Source organism: Cygnus olor, chromosome 23, assembly GCF_009769625.2.
Source record: "Cygnus olor isolate bCygOlo1 chromosome 23, bCygOlo1.pri.v2, whole genome shotgun sequence".
In the NCBI taxonomy this organism is placed as follows: domain Eukaryota; kingdom Metazoa; phylum Chordata; class Aves; order Anseriformes; family Anatidae; genus Cygnus; species Cygnus olor.
In genome coordinates this window covers 1,142,926-1,157,567 of record NC_049191.1, presented here as the reverse complement: position 1 = coordinate 1,157,567, position 14,642 = coordinate 1,142,926, and the positions used below count along the sequence as shown (strand labels likewise).

Sequence of the window (14,642 nt, the reverse complement as noted above, 5' to 3'; positions counted from 1 at the left end):
AGAACAGGCCACGGACCCGCTTGGCTCTGGCCAGGAGCAGAAGGCAGGGCAGGCAGGAATAGGCAGATTCACAAACAAGCTGCAGAAATGCTTTTTATTCACATACAAGTCAGTGTCATCAGGAACAGAAGGATATCTCTGCCACACAATAACAGCACCCACTCAGGGCATACAAACAGAGTGTTTGCACATAAGACTCAGGGTCCCCGTAAGGAACCAGAGCAACATGCAGGAAGTCCCCTTCTGAGGGACGTTTAATATCCCTGAACTAGTGCTAAAGTAAAAAAATAAAAAAATATCTCTATAAACAAAGTACTCTCAAAGCACAGCACCAACCCCTTAACTCCTTACTTGCTCCCTGAAGCGTGAGACGTTCTCTCCAAGTGACCGTGCCGCACACACCCGTATTACCACGGCCAGAAACGTGCATGTCAGGAACCAAGCCTCATCTCCTGAAGGTCAGGTTAGATATTCTATCCCCAACAGCCGCACAGGAAAGTTAGGAAACTTTCCTCCTTAACTTAGTATTTCAACTAGGTGTTCCTACCACGAGCACCTGGAGACTCCAGAGCTGTAACATATGAAAACACCCCAAAAATACAGTACAGATACTGGCAGGGGTCACCCACAATTCAGTGGAGAAGAGCTTATTCCTACAAATTGAAAGCACCTGTTGCCTTCAGGCATTTCAGGTCCACCACAAGCAATCAGCTGGCCAAAGAGTACCTTCTGCAAGAGACAGTCTTCCCAGCCTCAATTTACCCCAGAACCACCCAGCTCTGCCAACAGAAATAAGGTTTTTGTGGAAGGAGGCCTCCCTGGGACTCTTTCCAGGGCACACAATCTCCTTAGCTGCAGTGACAATTAACCCCTGCTTTAACCAATTATTCAAATTTAAAAGAAATAAAATGTCTTTCTTGCCACACGCATCTAACATGGAGAACATCAGCCCATGGAGCCGGAGTCCCCTCAGGCTACTGCTGTCCCTGAGGTCATGCCATGGTGCTGCAGCTCCACTGCTTCTCCACAACAGTACAAATGTCCCCCACACTCGGGAATGCCTTCCTATGGGTCAGGGGTCCCCAGCCTCTGTTTCAGCATCAGGTACTGCAAGAGAAAGAAAATCAGGTGTTAACAATTAAATCCCAGAGACAGAGAAGCAGGAAAGCACCTGCCTTTGCAGATTAGCCAGCAAAGTCATCACACTCAGCCAGAATCATAGAATCATAGAAATAGATTCCATATATGGAATAATGAAAAAATTCTGTGATTCTATAGAATCATAGAATCATTCCTGATTCTATGATTCTAAGAGGCAGGGCCAGGCCCTTACGTTTTTACGGCTGACGATAGCTTGTTGCAACCACAGCAGCTCCATGATCAAGTGATTTCTGTAGGACTGGAGGCCAGCTCGAGTTCGGGGAAGTTCCTTTATATCCTCAAGTGGAATTTCTGCAGAGAAATGGAAGAAACTATTACCAGAACACTCACACTGCATCTACCATCTGTCCTGCAATGAGTTTCTCTAACCTCTCCAGTACAGTCTTGAGGTTTTGATTCTCCAAGGATCTACACTTTGCCACCCACACTCATCACCAGGTCATTCAAAGCATGTGGGCAGAGGGCACAGCCCTGGCCACGGTACACAGGGGCTCCCGTCCCTTACCCAGGCAGGCTTCGAGGGACTCCGACTCCTGGACAGTGCTGTCCCACACGGATGACACACTGCTGTTCTGCCACTCCTCGCTCTCTGCTAGGGCACCGCACCCCTTTGCAGTGCTTTTATCTGTGTCACTCCCTGGATTTGGGGGTCTCGCTACATCACATTCACCCAGGGAGCTCGGGTCTTCCTCGCTTTGCAGCTGGGCTGTAGGTTTCACGCTGCTGCTGCAGCCCCAGTCCCGCTCCGGTTCGGAAGCATCCAGGTCCTGCTCTGTTTTTTCCGTGCTGGCCTTGTCACTCGGTACAGACTCTCGTATAGCCGAACACTTTCCTTGCAGTGACTTCTAGAGAAGCAACATGCGACAAACTGAACAAACAGACATAAAGGAAAACAGAAAGATCTGAAGGGGGCCTGTGCTGTGGGCCAGGGCTCTGTCCCAGCCAGGCACCTGCCCTTACCAGCGATCCTGCCCCGATACTGACATGCTCTGGTTGGGCCACACAGATTTTTAAAGGGCCTCTCTTCCAGAGGCAGCGAATGCATTAAATAGCAGCACTCAGCCACCACAGGAGTGGGTCTGACTGTTTGCTAGGAATGGCTGAGGTAGGCGCACGGAGGGGAGGTCTGCAGAAACCCCCGTGCAGGCCGGGTGTTTGAACCCTCGGATGGGGACTCGGTGACAAGACGGGATGAGCCAGAGCCTTGGCTCCGTAACTGTCACTTTCCTCAGGTAGAAATAGAGCGCAGGGTCGACAGAGACAGTTCCTGGGCAGCGCAGCGCGAGCAGCACCCGAGGCGCCCACCCTCCAGGCCACGCTCCCCCCAAGAGCTGCCGAGCCCCCGGCCCACCCTCCCACCCTCCCGGTGGCCACGGGCACAGGCACGGACCTTGGGGACAAAGACGGGCCTCAGCAGGTACTGTCCCGTCCACTGCAGCTCGCTCAGGTCTCCTTCGATCTCCCTCACCACCTCCTCGTACTCCTGCTGCAAGCTCCTGAAGCGCCGCCGCAGCAGCCAGCCCCTGACGCAGGCCTGCGGGCAGAGGCACCACAGGAGCCCCGCGCCCCCCGACACCCCCAAAGCCACCCCCTGACCCCCGAGAGCCGCCCCCGGCCACCCCCGGCCCCCTGTGGTTAAGAAACGATCGCGGCCGAGCCTGGAGGCAAGTCAGTTTAATGGCAGCGCGCCCCGGCCCGGCCCTCCCGCCGTGCCCCCCTCGGACCCCCACCTGCAGGTGGGTCACGGCACCCAGCAGCCGCCGCCACTGCTCAGCCTCCGCCTGCGGGCCCGGCGCCGCCACCGCCGCCATCACCACGGGGCACCGGGCACCGGCCGATGGCGTCACCCGCCCGGCCATGGGGGCCCACAAGATGGCGGCGGGGCTGGGGAGGGGGGGAAGGGGGGAGGGCCCGGTCCCGGTCCCCGCTGTTTTCTCCCAGGCGGGTGCCCGAGGTGTCGCCGCCATCGGCCCTGCAGTGGGGGCACGGGGGGGGGGGTCCTCCCCGTGCGGGGCTGTGGCTGCTGCTCCGTCCCGTCCCACGGGGCCTCTTCCTCGCAGCAGCCTCCTCCTCGCAGCAAGGACGGCACCGGGTCAGGCTGCAGCCTCCTCGGGGCCGGGGCTCTCCGCCAGGTGCAGCTTCTGTCTGTGCCCGCGTCAAGGGAAAGCACCGGAGGCTGTGCCATCCCCTGCCACCTGCCACCACCGCCACTGCCACCCCATGCCAAGGATACATGGAGCTGCTCAGCTCCTCCAGCTGCGGGAGGCAAAGGGAGAGGCTGCAGCACCGGTGGGGAGGCTGGGGGCCGGCGGGGACCCCACCAGCACTGCAGGGCTGGGCACGGAGCGCGGAGGTGCCACTCACGTGCACCAGCAGCTGGTCCAGGTTCCTGTCGGCCACCGCCTTCTTCTGCTCCTCGGGGAGCTCCTCCACGCAGACGTCGAGGCCAAAGTGCAGCCGCGCCAGCTTCTCCTGCATCTCCCGCACATGCTCCAGCTGCTCGAAGGAGCACTCCTTCCCTGCGCCCACGGGTGGGAGCCGTCACAGCCCGCCAGCGCAGCCCCCGCACCCCCCGGCCCCCAGCCCCTCACCGAAAGCCTGCAGCTTGCCCGAGTGGAAGTCGCTGAGGAGGCTGAGCAGCCCCCCCTCCATCTCGCACACGTCGGAGACCTCAGTGAGGAAGCTGTGCTGCAGCGGAGCCCCCCGTGCCGCCCCCGTGCCACCTGCCCGCACTCTCTCCTTGCTCGCCCTGCGCAGAACACGCAGGTGGTGGCACCGCCAGACCCCCCCCCCGGCCCCCCAGCTCCTGAGGGGGCCGCAGGGACCGAGGGTCCCCCACACCAGCACTGACCGCCGGGGCCTGGCGCGCTGCTGGGCTGAGGGCAGGGCGGGCAGCGGCAGCGCGAAGGACGCGCTCTTGCTGACGGGCAGCGGCCGTGGGGCCCCGGCAGGCACCGGCTGGGCCCTGGGGCTCCGCTTCTTCCTCCGTTCCTCCATCCTGGAGGGGCTCCCGGAGCTGCGGGACAGGCACCCGTGCGGGATGGACGCACGGCTCTTGGCAGCCCCTTCTCTGTGCGGGGCCTCTTCGTCCTCACAACCCCAGCGAGGCGCCGCGGTGGGGCTCGGTGGGCTGCAGCAGGGCTCCACAAGTTGTGGTGGGGCTCGGTGGGTTGCAGCGAGGTTCGGCAGCAGCAGGAGGGCCGAGGCCAGGCGCTCTCCCCGCACTTGCTGGGATCCACGGCCGGGCTCGGGCTGCGTTATCTCGGTCTGTGCTGCAGCATCACGGCGCAGGGCAGAGCCTGGGACCTGAAAAACAGCCAGGGAGCTCCCAGCCAGGGATTACTTCACAGCGTCATCTCCCAGAGCCGCAGAAAAGAGGATTTCAGCCCCAGCGGCGCAGGGCAAGCCCCCGGATGCCCTAACGGAGAGCTGGAGCTGAGACCACCGGAGGGACCCGACACCCCCCGAGCCCTCCCAGGAATATTTCGACACCCCCCCCCCCCCCAAGCTCCTCCTGGGCCCTCGGCGGTGGCAGGACGGGGCTGAGGGAGCCCCTTGCTTTGTGGCAGGCTCCGGCTGCCCCCCCCGAGCAGCGGGACGGGGACGGGGACGGGGACGGGGACACCGACCTGCGCCAGGCCCCCCCGCTCCGTCCCGTCCCGTCCCGTCCCGTCCCGCGGAGCCGCCCGGCCGCCTCCCCAGCCCCGCAGGACGGCCGCAGCCCCGGGGCCGGGATTTGCATTTAAAGGGAACGGGAACTTCCTCCGGGCTCCGCGCAGCCCCGGGGCGCTGCTGCCGCCGGGCCGGACACCGCCGGCATCGGCATCGCGCTGGGGAGGGCAGGATGCGGCCCCCGGTCCCGGGCAGCCGCACACACAGCGGGCCCCGAGCGGGTAACGGGGGCTGCACCCCAGCGCCTTCCCCACGAGCACCCCAGCAAAACCGGGGGGGTGTCACAAATGCTGACCCCTCAGCGGGCTGACGGCACCGGTGCCAGGAGGGTCCCCGGCTGGGCCGTGCCTGCAGGACCCCAGGGTGGGTGCACTGCGGGGCCCCAGGGGCTCCCCCAGCTCCCAGGGGAGAGCAGCACGAGCCGCCCCGTGCCGGGGGTCCTGGGCACAGACCCCCACCCATTCCCCTCAGGCAGGGATGTGCCAGCAGCTTTGCACCTGAAGTCCCCCTCCCAGCCTCCCCACTCCCACCCCACAAGCCAGTGTCCCCCATTTCGCTCCCAAACACGGCCCTAACGCCCGAGAAATAACACAGACAGCAGCAGTGAGTTTGTGTGCACTTCTATTGGGTACCAAGATACATACACCAGCCCCCCACGGAGGTTATCTGTACCATAACAGAAAAAAAAAAAAAGGTGGTGGTGACTTTCTGTGAGATTTTTCTTTGACTGAAAGAGCAAGAAGAGAAGTCCAGAGCCAGGCTGCAGCCCTCGCCCAACCCTGCTGCCGGGGAACTGGGGGCTCCCGCTGGGCCAGAGCTACGTTCACTCACTCCGGAAGGCCCCTGGCAGAGGCAGATGCGTCCCCATGCAGGAGGAAGCGATGCTGGCGGTGCAGGGCTAGAAGAAAAAGCCCCACGGAACTCCAGGGAACGTATCCTAGTGGCTGTTCAAGACTGTGGCTCTACAGAGGCTTATTGGGCTCCGTAGACAACCGCAGTCATTAAGCCTGAACTCGCTGGACTTCCCTTGGAGGAAAGGGGGATGCAGAGGCACCTACTGCAGGCTGCTCCCAGGGCAGGTCCTTCGCAAGGGCACTGTACAATTGCAGAGAGAAGATGCAAGAGCAGCTGCATCACCAGAAAAGAAACCAAGGCTGTTCCACTGAATGCAGCCACCGCAAGGAACGGCTCAGGCCAGCTCACTTCAGCTTCAAGCAAGAAGGAAGGCAATGCTGAAAATAAAGTCTGCTGTAGAGAAGCTGCAGGAAGGGTTTCAAGGAAGCAGAGGTCTCCCAAAACAACAGTGAAAAGAGGAAGTCTTGAGAAGCCAAGGAGAAATCCCCCAAGCCCCGTGCCAGCAAGCCTCACGTGTCTCTCAACGCCCTCCCGGCACAAGCGGGTCCTGTGGGTGAGCGCTTGGTCCTGCGGGCAGAGGCTGCGGCTCGCACCCAGACACAGCGGCGGCAGCTGGCACCCGGGAGCTGCTCTTCTGACCGAGCAGAGGGCAAGGAGGGGGCCGGGCAGCGCCAGTGCAGGCTGGAGGGCCCGCGGGGGGCTGACTGCAGGAGGGACCAGCCCGCAGCACGGTCCTGTGCTGGTCCCAGCGGTTCAGCTTCAGCAGGTCGCGGAGCAGACGCGGGTTGGATCCTCCTGGAGCCCCAGCTCCGTGAACGCCTCCAGGACCACCCCGCTCAGCGCCAAGGGGTGGTCCTGAGGCAGGGCAGAGCTCAGCTGGAAGGACCTCCCCGTCCCCTTGCACAACTGATCACACGTGCTTGTGCAAAACACTTCGGAGTTAGACCTTTGGATTAACTGTTTAATACACTTGTGCACATGTGCGTATAGCAAAGAGGCAACTGTGAATCATAAGGCTATCGAGACATTGGCAGGTTCTGGGAAGAGCAAAGACCCTGCAGGAGGCCTGGGTGAACCAGGCGTCCACAGTTTGCTTCTTTTTGTCCCCATTCAATACACAAAACCCACACAGAGGGGAAACGGCCTCTCTCGTCCTCGTTTGCTCAGCTCATACTCAAGAGAGCTGCCAGCCAGAGCATGAGAAAGCAATAACAAGTCCAGGAGCTCCCTCCTGCCTGTTGCAGAGGAGGGAGGGAGAATCCAGAGCTGGGAAACGCTTCTGCTCTCCCTCACTCAACTCTTTCGCTGTCACTCAACGTGAGAGTGTCGCCGTGAAGGCAGAGGAAGCAACATGCCCAGCTGTCCCCGTGCCACGAGCCGGAGGAGGGCTGGGGCCGATCCATGCACCTGCTTTCCTGAGCTGCACTAGATTTTGGGGGAGTCACAGCCTGCCAATGACAAGGTCTTTTAGTGAAAGGGACAATCAGTTGAGTCTCCATATATTAGTTATTCACGCACACGCAGGGAGGTGGGTCGTTCTAGGTTCCATATATATTCGTATATAAAGTGTACGTTGCCCTGCACAGATTTTATATACCATATATATATATGTCTCACACATATATATATATATAAAAATTTTAAAAACCCTCCAAAAACCTACGCTAGGAAATCTCGAAGCCCAGGGAGGGCTGTCCTCTTGCACCTGTCCAAGGACCAGGAGAGGGGCATCGGAGTCTGGAAACATTCACGCTACCCTCCCTCGCCCTACCTCTGCCTACCGCACGGCGGGCTCAGTCAGCGCCCTGAGTGCCTTCCTCAGTCCCACTCTGCCCCAGGCCTCCTATGCTCAGTTCTCCAAGCGTCTCCGCAGGATCTGTGCCGTGTGTTGGCTTTCCCGAGTGAAGGCAATCCTCAGCCAGGCGCTGTTCTGCTGGTGCACCTCCTGCCACCGCCTCGGAGCCCTCCCGGGCTGGGTCCTTCAGGGGCTCCGACAGGTCCATGTCTGCCCGGGGCGCGTGGGCACACAGGTCCTGAACCTTCTTGTTGAGGTCGTTGCGCTCCGTCTGCAGGGCTCGGCACAGTTTCTCCAGGCGCTGGATTTTCACCTGAAGCCCCTCTAGCTCTTTATCCCGTAGGGTTTTCTGCAAATAGAGAGGCAGCTTTCAGACTACCACACTGGGGACGAAGGCAGAAAGGGAGAGAGACAAAACCCCAAAGGGAAGTTCAGGGGAAAAAGACCACGCAAGTTGCCTGCCTCAGCACAGAAAGCCAGAGCCTCCTTACCTCTTCAGCCATTTCCAAGAGAGCCTTGTTGCTGCTCTCCCAGCGAGAACGGTACATAGTGGTCTCTTTCTCCAGCTTCTTAATTTTCTTAGTCATCTAAGTGACAAAAAGGGAACAAATGAGCCAGTGATACAGTGGGGCACACCTCGTGTATCCACAAATGGCAACCTGCTTTCAGACACCGAGATCCTGCTGTCCTGCACAACGTCTCCTTGCCTTGTTGCTGTCGGCGTCAAGTGGGAAACACCAAGCAGGTAACACAAACCAGGAGACGGGGGTAGCGCTGCTTTTTGCGATTCAGGAGGGGTGCAGCAGCCACCCCGCAAGTCCAGTATCCACCTTCTATCAGCAGCCAGCTCGTGGCTGGTTTAATGCCAGCAGAACTCAACAAAACAGAGCTGCAGCTTATCCCGCTGACAGATGCAGCGAGGAGACAGGCAGTGCCTCCAGCCCACACGCTCTGCCAGGCAGCGACAGCGTTACCCACCTTCTCCATCTCCTGTTTAAATGTCGTGAACACTTCGCTGCTTTTGGAAAGGGTGTTCTGGAATTCTTCAAACTTCTCTGTGTAGAGAGCAAGCTGCAGGGAGAGACAGGGTTACAGCTCCTCGCCATGGCACCTCCCGACAGCCTTCCCCGGGAGAGGGGAGATTTTAGCCAAGAAGTGAGCTAGTTATCTTGTGACTGAACTTTATGACAAACAACCTAGCAGCATGGGGCTGCTCTGCCAACTTTAGGTACTGGCAAATGTGGAACAGTATTTCTTCTTTCTTAGGGAAACATCCTCAGAGAGTGATGTGCTCTGCAAACACCTCCTGGCCTTGGCAGGAAGCACTTGCTGGGTCTGATTCAGCAGAGCATGATCACGCAACTGCTCCCAGCACTGGGAAACGTGCTGGTAAAACCAAGGCCCCTTTCTCCCACAAGGCAGAAGAGCTGAAAGAGGTCTCAGCAAACTCTGCGCTGCCACAGACACACCGATACCAAACTCAGGAACAGTCCTGCCCTTGTGTTTTCCAGATTAAGCAACTTCAGGTTGTTCCCCGCTGAGGGAGAAAGGAAGAGAAAACAAACAAACTAGCAGGCAAACGAACAAGCAGGCTGAGTGCGCACAGACCAGGTAGCTCACCTGCTGCTTCAGATGGGTCTCCTGCTGCTTCATCAGCTCACACATCCTCTGCGACTCCACAGCTTCCTTCAGCAGCTAGGGAAGAACAAAAGCAGTTACCTCGCTGCCACCAGGGGAAGTTCCTGATACGCGCTGCACAGCTGGTGCTTGGCCTGGAGACAGCAGAGGGCTGGGAGAAACGCCAAGAGCAGAGCGGGGGCTCCAGCCACGCTCCTGAGGCAGCTGGGGGCACGGTCACTGCCGGGCAAACAGCGGGCCTGGGATGGCCTCATCCGACTTGGGCTCTGCGCGTAGGAACCCAGCAGCAACAAACCTCCACGAGCAAGGCAAAAGGCTAACTGCTTGCAACCGTTACAGACTCGCTGCGAGACTTACAAAGTCCTTCTCCCGCTGGTGTCTCTCCTCTGCCTCCTTCAGCATCTCCTGTGCCTGCTGGAGCTTGGCGTCCACGAGCTGCTGCTGCAGGTCCTTGTGTTTGAACACCTTCTCAATGTGCTGCCAAGGAAACGCCACCAGTCACTGACACGCTCGGCCAGGGCCCTGCTCCCCTGGTGGCAGAGATCCCGAGGGAAGACCCCAGAGCCCCGAGGCCCCTTTTCGCACCGGTCCCTGCCCAGAAACACGCTCCCCGGGGCAGAATGGGCGCACCCCAGCAGGCTGCCCCAGGCCCCCGCCCCAACCCACCTCCTCCCGCAGCTCGTACTGCTCGATGAGCTTCTTGAGCCGCTCCGCCAGCTCCATGTTCTCCTGGCGCAGCTTGGAGTTCCTCTCGTTGTGCTGCTCCATCTGGAGCTGGATGTCGTTCAGCGTCACCTGGAAGTGGGAGGTGACCTCCTTCCGCTTCTCCTCTTCCTCCCGGGCACGCTGGACACCCTCCTCCTGCACGAGCAGGGCAGAGACAGCAGGGCCACGTCAGGCTCCGTGCGGGCAGGCAGGCGAGCGAAGCTGCCCACGCCGTGCTGCTCCGAGCCCAGCCAGCCTCCCGCTAACGTTGGTATCAATCAGGAAGGGACCACGGGCCACTGCCTGAGCACCCCTTCCTCAGCCTGCCCTGGGCCTTTCCCCGGCATTTCTGCAGGGAACACAGCCCAGAACAACACCTGGGCACGGCGGATAAGTCATGCCCCTTCCTCCTGGGTGCCTCCTTGAGTTACCCCAAGGGCAGAAGCGGGCAGCACCGCAGAGCACAAGGACGCGCAGGCAATTTGCTGACCCCGGAGAACTCCCTCGCACAGCAGCGGCTCCACTGAGCGGCAGGATCAAGCAGCTGGTGCTCCTGGTCACGGCTGGCGCAGTCACCAAGGGGCACGCTGCATCCCGGGCACTGCCCACTCTCCTTCCCTACGAGAGCTGCGCCAGCCCACAAAGCTCCCTGCTTTTCTCCACACGAGACCACGCGGGTCAGCCCCCTGCCCTGCCCTCCCTCGCAAGGCGAAGGCTTAACAGCAGAACTAAACGCCTGCTCTGGACACCACCAGGCTGTGGGCAACCACGGGCAGAGGTCAGCTTGCCAGAGAGGCTCCCAGCCCCGCAGCAAGCGATCCGAGGGCCCGGGAGGAAGCAGCTCCTGGAGCAGCGCCCGGGAGACACTTGCCTTGAGGGTGCGGTTGTGTCTCTGGAGCTCGCGGCACAGACTCTCCAGCTTGCTGCGGGCCAGGATGGCCTTGCTGTGCTCGCTCTGCAGGTGGTCCTTCTCTTGCACCAGCTGCGTCTGCTTCTTCTGCAAGATCTTCATCTGCTTCTGGGAGTTACGGTGCTCTTCCAGCTAGGGCAGGAGAGCAAAGGGCACAGATGTAGCAAAACAGACCAGGGCAAAGCTGTGCCTGTATGAGGGAACAGGGGGACCAAAGAAGTGCCCTGCGTACCGTAAGAGGATAACAAGAGTTTTATAACACAGAAGGTGCTGGGTTTGAGCAGAGCAGAACTGATGCAGAGCCCAAAGTCCCCTGGACAGGGCCTTTCTCCTTCCTGAATCGGGATCCTACCAGAACCCGACAGACTCGCGCGTTTCTCCAGCAGCTCCGTGCACCCGTTGCTCACGCGGAGCAGAGCTCTGAGCACACGGCCAGCCGCAGGGAAACCTGAACGCGACCCCTTGGGATGCACACGGACAGTCCCAGGTCTCCTCTGCCCTGAATACAGCACGTGCTCAGGTTAAACGTGGACCGTGAGAAATATGTGCGTACTCAGCTCTACATCACGCTCCTAGCAGTGCGCCGGCTCTGCCAAACACGTTTCTTGCTAAGAAATCATCAACAGAAACACAGCGACTGAGTGGCGGAGACAGGAGATGTACCCGCACGGTCCTGTCACAGCTGGGCCTGCCAGCGCACAGCTCAGCCCTGCCTGCAGAGATGAGGAACGCAGGCTCAGCAGAACCGGCCGCGTATGCCACCAGGACAAGATGGGCACGAGATGCAGCTTCCACTTACAGGGACAGACAGGAAGCGTATCTGAAGCCCTCTTACATGCTGACCTGCCAAAAATGCTCCTGTCCCTGCTTACACCTCCACGGAATGTCAAACCAACAATGCCCAGCCAGACCGAGCAACGCCTGCCCTCTGGCGTCTGGATATCCAGCACCACAGAGACCCCGGAACATACACGACAAAGCTACAGGAGTGTTCCCGGACCGTCCCTCCCAACACCGAGAGCAAAATAATCTGCAGCCACCGTCTGCCTCACCGCGCAGTTCCGGTGCTCGCTGCAGCAGCGTCCTCCCTCTGCCCCAGCACCTGGCACGCGGACACAAGGACTCACCAGCTCAGCGTACTTCTTGCACAGTGCTGCCAGTTTCTCCTCTGGAGTGCTCAGGGTGTTCAGCGTCTGCATCAGCAAAGTGATTTCCTTGCCTGGAGCGAGACACGGCATGAAAAAAAAAAAAAAAACCAAAGTAAACATCGCTCACGCAGAATTCTGGCTCCTAAAGGCAAGGACAGCAGAGACAAAGCAGGCCTCGCAGCCGTGAATGCCCTGGGCCAGAGCTCCCAACGCCAGCGCCTCCCCAGGGCTCTGTCCCACGGCCTGCACTGCGCGCAGCAGGCGAGCGATCAGAGCAGCCAGGGAGAGACTTGGTTCTCAGAGCAGGGAACCACCACCACCGGGCTGGCCAGACGGAGCTGTGTCCCGCAGAGGGGAAACGTGCAGAACTCAGAGGCTGGGGCAGCACCCAGGACCTGTCAGCGCCTTTGCAGCTCTCCGTTTCCTCCCACACCGCGAGAAGGAGACGCTGTACCGTTCCCAGACCCTGCTGGGCATCACACGCCCAAGGTGCTCGCTGCGCTAAGGGCAGCACAAAACCCACCTCTGCTCCAAGGTTCTCGGGCTGGCGGCACCACCGCCGCAGGGCACCTCTTACCTAGGCCCTTGGCTTTCTTCTTTTCCTGAGCCTTCTTCTGATCCCGCTCCCCGCACTCCTCGCCGGGCCGGAACTCCTCCGTCCCCTTCGTGCCCTCCTTCTCCCCGTTCATCTCGGGGCCACCCGGCTCCTGGTCGCCGTTCCTCGGGGACTCGCTGCGACACTTCTCCGCCTCCTCCGGCTCCGCAGGCTCGCTCTGCCCGCCGTCCTCGCCCGGACCCTCCTGGCTGGCATCCACGCAGTACGTGTTCAAGATGTCCTCAAGCTGTCTGCTTAGCTCCTCCGAGACGTCACGCACAGCAGGCCGGGAGGACTTGGTGTCCTCCTGCGTGAGAGGAGCTGTGGGAGACGCGAACACAGCGCGTGATGCTTCCCCCACGCAGCCTATTCTCTGCTCCCCAGAGACACGCAGCCAGGGAGAGGTTTCCCCGAGCACCCCACGGCACGGGGCAGGCTGAACTTCCACCAACACAAGCCGCTTTGTTCAGGCGGCGTCTCCAGGCGCTGCCCTGACAATGGAGGTGCATTCCTGGCAGCCTCTCCTTTGATCACCAGAGCACGACCAAGCCCCTGACATCTGTCAAGAGCAAGAACTGCCCCCTACCCGCCAGCCTTTAGCACGAGCAGGTTGTGCACGAGTTTGCCCTCGGGGGAGCAGCCTGCAGATACCCCCAGCGCCGAGCTTTGGGTTATTCCCTCTTCTCACACGCAGGAGCAGCTGCACTGGCTCAGACCAAACGCGTCTCGTCCCCAGCAGCAGACGCGCGGGGAAGAGCAGGCAGCGCATCCTTCGGCACGCTTCTGTGCTTCCAAAGTTCCCCCAAAGGGGAGATTTACAGCAGCGGGTTATTAAACTAGCTCCGTTAACTCTATTATTAAACTACCTCTATTCACCGGGCACTTCCTACATCACACGGTAACGAGGCGTGAGCACCCCAGGGGAGGTTAACGTTAACCAAGCACCCCCGTGATTACCCGCTTTTTGTCTCCCAGAGAATTATTTTTACCAAGTGCTAACGACGGAGCAGATCGCTCACCGCTACCCCCAGGAGGGTTGGCTGAGACGTTCCGTGTGGAACCCTGGAGGTTTAAGCCCTACGAACAGCCCATCGTTTCCACACCAGACTCAACTCCGAGCCTCGGAAAAGGAGCAGTAACTACTTCAGACCCGCGTACGCGCAGGAGTCGCAGGAAAGCGGGATTTTCTGCCCCTGAAACCACAGCTGCTCTCGCCCAAGCACCAGGGGGTGAGCACAGCACCCCGCCCTCGCCCAGCAGCAGCAGCAGCCCCGCTACCCCCAGGCCTGGAACCCTCCCTCGGGGCTTCCCCGCGCCTCCTGCCCGTGCCGCCAGCCGCAGGCAGCGGGCGCACGCCCCGGCACCTCCCCACCTTCCAGCGCCGCCGTGGCCTCGGCCGGGTCGCCCTCCTCCAGCAGCAGGGCGCCGCCGGCCGCAGAGGAGCCCGCGGGGCGCGGGGCTGCCTTGGCTTCCCCGCCTTGGTTCTTCATCGCCGCCTGCGCCCGCTCGGTGTCGGCGAGCCCTGGTGGAAGAGAAACGGGGGGGGGGGGGGAGAAGCCCCGGGGTTTAACGGGGGTGAAACTGGGGGTTAACGGGGACAAGACCCGGGGGTTTAACGGGGGTGAAACCGTGGGGTTTAACGGGGCGAAGCCCCGGAGTTTACCAGGGGCGAAACCCGGGGGTTTAACGGGAGCCAAGCCCCGGGGGTTTAACGGGGGCCAAGCCCCGGGGGTTTAACGGACGGCAGACGCCCCCCCCCCCGCCTCCGGGCAGCTCCGGGGCACCCCGGGGCGCGGGGACGCAGCCGGTTCTCGCCGCCCCTCCCCCGTTTTGCCGTGGGGCCGCAGCTCCCGGGGGCCCCGGCCCCCGCCCGTGCTGGGGGACGCCGGGGGGGAGGGGGGCGAAAGCAGCGCCCCCGGTGCCCCCCCCCCGGCACCGCAATGACGTCACGCACGTACCCCGGTGGCGTCAGCGGCGTGACGTAGTCGCCCCTCTCTCCTTCAGCCAATCAGCGGTCAGGAGCCGGCGGCGCTCCGGTGCACCGGCGGGGAGGGGGAGGGGAGGAGAACGGCCCCGCCGCCGCTCCCGGCCCCGCCGCTCCCGGCCCCAGCCCCGCTCCCGGTCCCGGCCCCGCCGCCCCGCGCCCGCCGGGCCCCGCGCTGC

General features: G+C 61.2%; 3 protein-coding genes across 4 annotated transcripts; all 3 read right to left on the bottom strand.

Moving 5' to 3' along the window:
* Nucleotides 1-80: 80 nt before the first annotated feature.
* IQCC (IQ motif containing C) lies at nucleotides 81-3,128 on the bottom strand. Its single transcript, XM_040535412.1, has 5 exons — nucleotides 2,892-3,128; nucleotides 2,552-2,695; nucleotides 1,667-2,006; nucleotides 1,334-1,452; nucleotides 81-1,107 (listed from the first exon to the last, which is right to left on the bottom strand). Exons 1-5 carry the CDS (start codon nucleotides 3,126-3,128, stop codon nucleotides 1,066-1,068), a joined length of 882 nt encoding a protein of 293 aa, XP_040391346.1. The 3' UTR covers nucleotides 81-1,065.
* Nucleotides 3,129-3,166: 38 nt separating this feature from the next.
* Nucleotides 3,167-4,869, bottom strand: CCDC28B (coiled-coil domain containing 28B). The gene is made up of 6 exons (XM_040535415.1): nucleotides 4,791-4,869; nucleotides 4,013-4,467; nucleotides 3,753-3,910; nucleotides 3,526-3,680; nucleotides 3,395-3,417; nucleotides 3,167-3,306 (listed from the first exon to the last, which is right to left on the bottom strand). Exons 2-6 carry the CDS (start codon nucleotides 4,156-4,158, stop codon nucleotides 3,255-3,257), a joined length of 534 nt encoding a protein of 177 aa, XP_040391349.1. The 5' UTR covers nucleotides 4,159-4,467; nucleotides 4,791-4,869; the 3' UTR covers nucleotides 3,167-3,254.
* Nucleotides 4,870-6,635: 1,766 nt separating this feature from the next.
* On the bottom strand, nucleotides 6,636-14,630 carry TXLNA (taxilin alpha). 2 transcript variants are annotated; one of them, XM_040535044.1, is made up of 11 exons: nucleotides 14,438-14,630; nucleotides 13,852-14,001; nucleotides 12,462-12,800; nucleotides 11,864-11,955; nucleotides 10,698-10,868; nucleotides 9,788-9,982; nucleotides 9,479-9,598; nucleotides 9,104-9,178; nucleotides 8,462-8,554; nucleotides 7,975-8,070; nucleotides 6,636-7,832 (listed from the first exon to the last, which is right to left on the bottom strand). In XM_040535044.1, exons 2-11 carry the CDS (start codon nucleotides 13,967-13,969, stop codon nucleotides 7,482-7,484), a joined length of 1,650 nt encoding a protein of 549 aa, XP_040390978.1. In that variant the 5' UTR covers nucleotides 13,970-14,001; nucleotides 14,438-14,630; the 3' UTR covers nucleotides 6,636-7,481. The 2 variants fall into 2 exon arrangements, with proteins under 2 accessions (XP_040390978.1, XP_040390979.1); XM_040535045.1 differs by lacking the exon at nucleotides 14,438-14,630 and adding an exon at nucleotides 14,314-14,333.
* Between the last annotated feature and the right edge of the window lie 12 nt (nucleotides 14,631-14,642).

Excerpts from the sequence above, each read along its gene's own strand:
- IQCC (XM_040535412.1), bottom strand. The coding sequence starts at position 3,128 with ATGGCGGCGACACCTCGGGCACCCGCCTGGGAGAAAACAGCGGGGACC. Across the intron at positions 2,696-2,891 it reads GTGCCGTGACCCACCTGCAG|GCCTGCGTCAGGGGCTGGCT; the intron begins GTGGGGGTCCGA and ends CTCTGCCCGCAG. Across the intron at positions 1,453-1,666 it reads GTCCCTCGAAGCCTGCCTGG|AAATTCCACTTGAGGATATA; the intron begins GTAAGGGACGGG and ends ATTTCTCTGCAG.
- CCDC28B (XM_040535415.1), bottom strand. The coding sequence starts at position 4,158 with ATGGAGGAACGGAGGAAGAAGCGGAGCCCCAGGGCCCAGCCGGTGCCT. Across the intron at positions 3,911-4,012 it reads CAGCGCGCCAGGCCCCGGCG|GGCGAGCAAGGAGAGAGTGC; the intron begins GTCAGTGCTGGT and ends TGTTCTGCGCAG. Across the intron at positions 3,681-3,752 it reads GGGCAAGCTGCAGGCTTTCG|GGAAGGAGTGCTCCTTCGAG; the intron begins GTGAGGGGCTGG and ends CCGTGGGCGCAG.
- TXLNA (XM_040535044.1), bottom strand. The coding sequence starts at position 13,969 with ATGAAGAACCAAGGCGGGGAAGCCAAGGCAGCCCCGCGCCCCGCGGGC. Across the intron at positions 9,983-10,697 it reads GACACAACCGCACCCTCAAG|GAGGAGGGTGTCCAGCGTGC; the intron begins GCAAGTGTCTCC and ends CTGCTCGTGCAG. Across the intron at positions 8,071-8,461 it reads TTAAACAGGAGATGGAGAAG|ATGACTAAGAAAATTAAGAA; the intron begins GTGGGTAACGCT and ends TTTGTCACTTAG.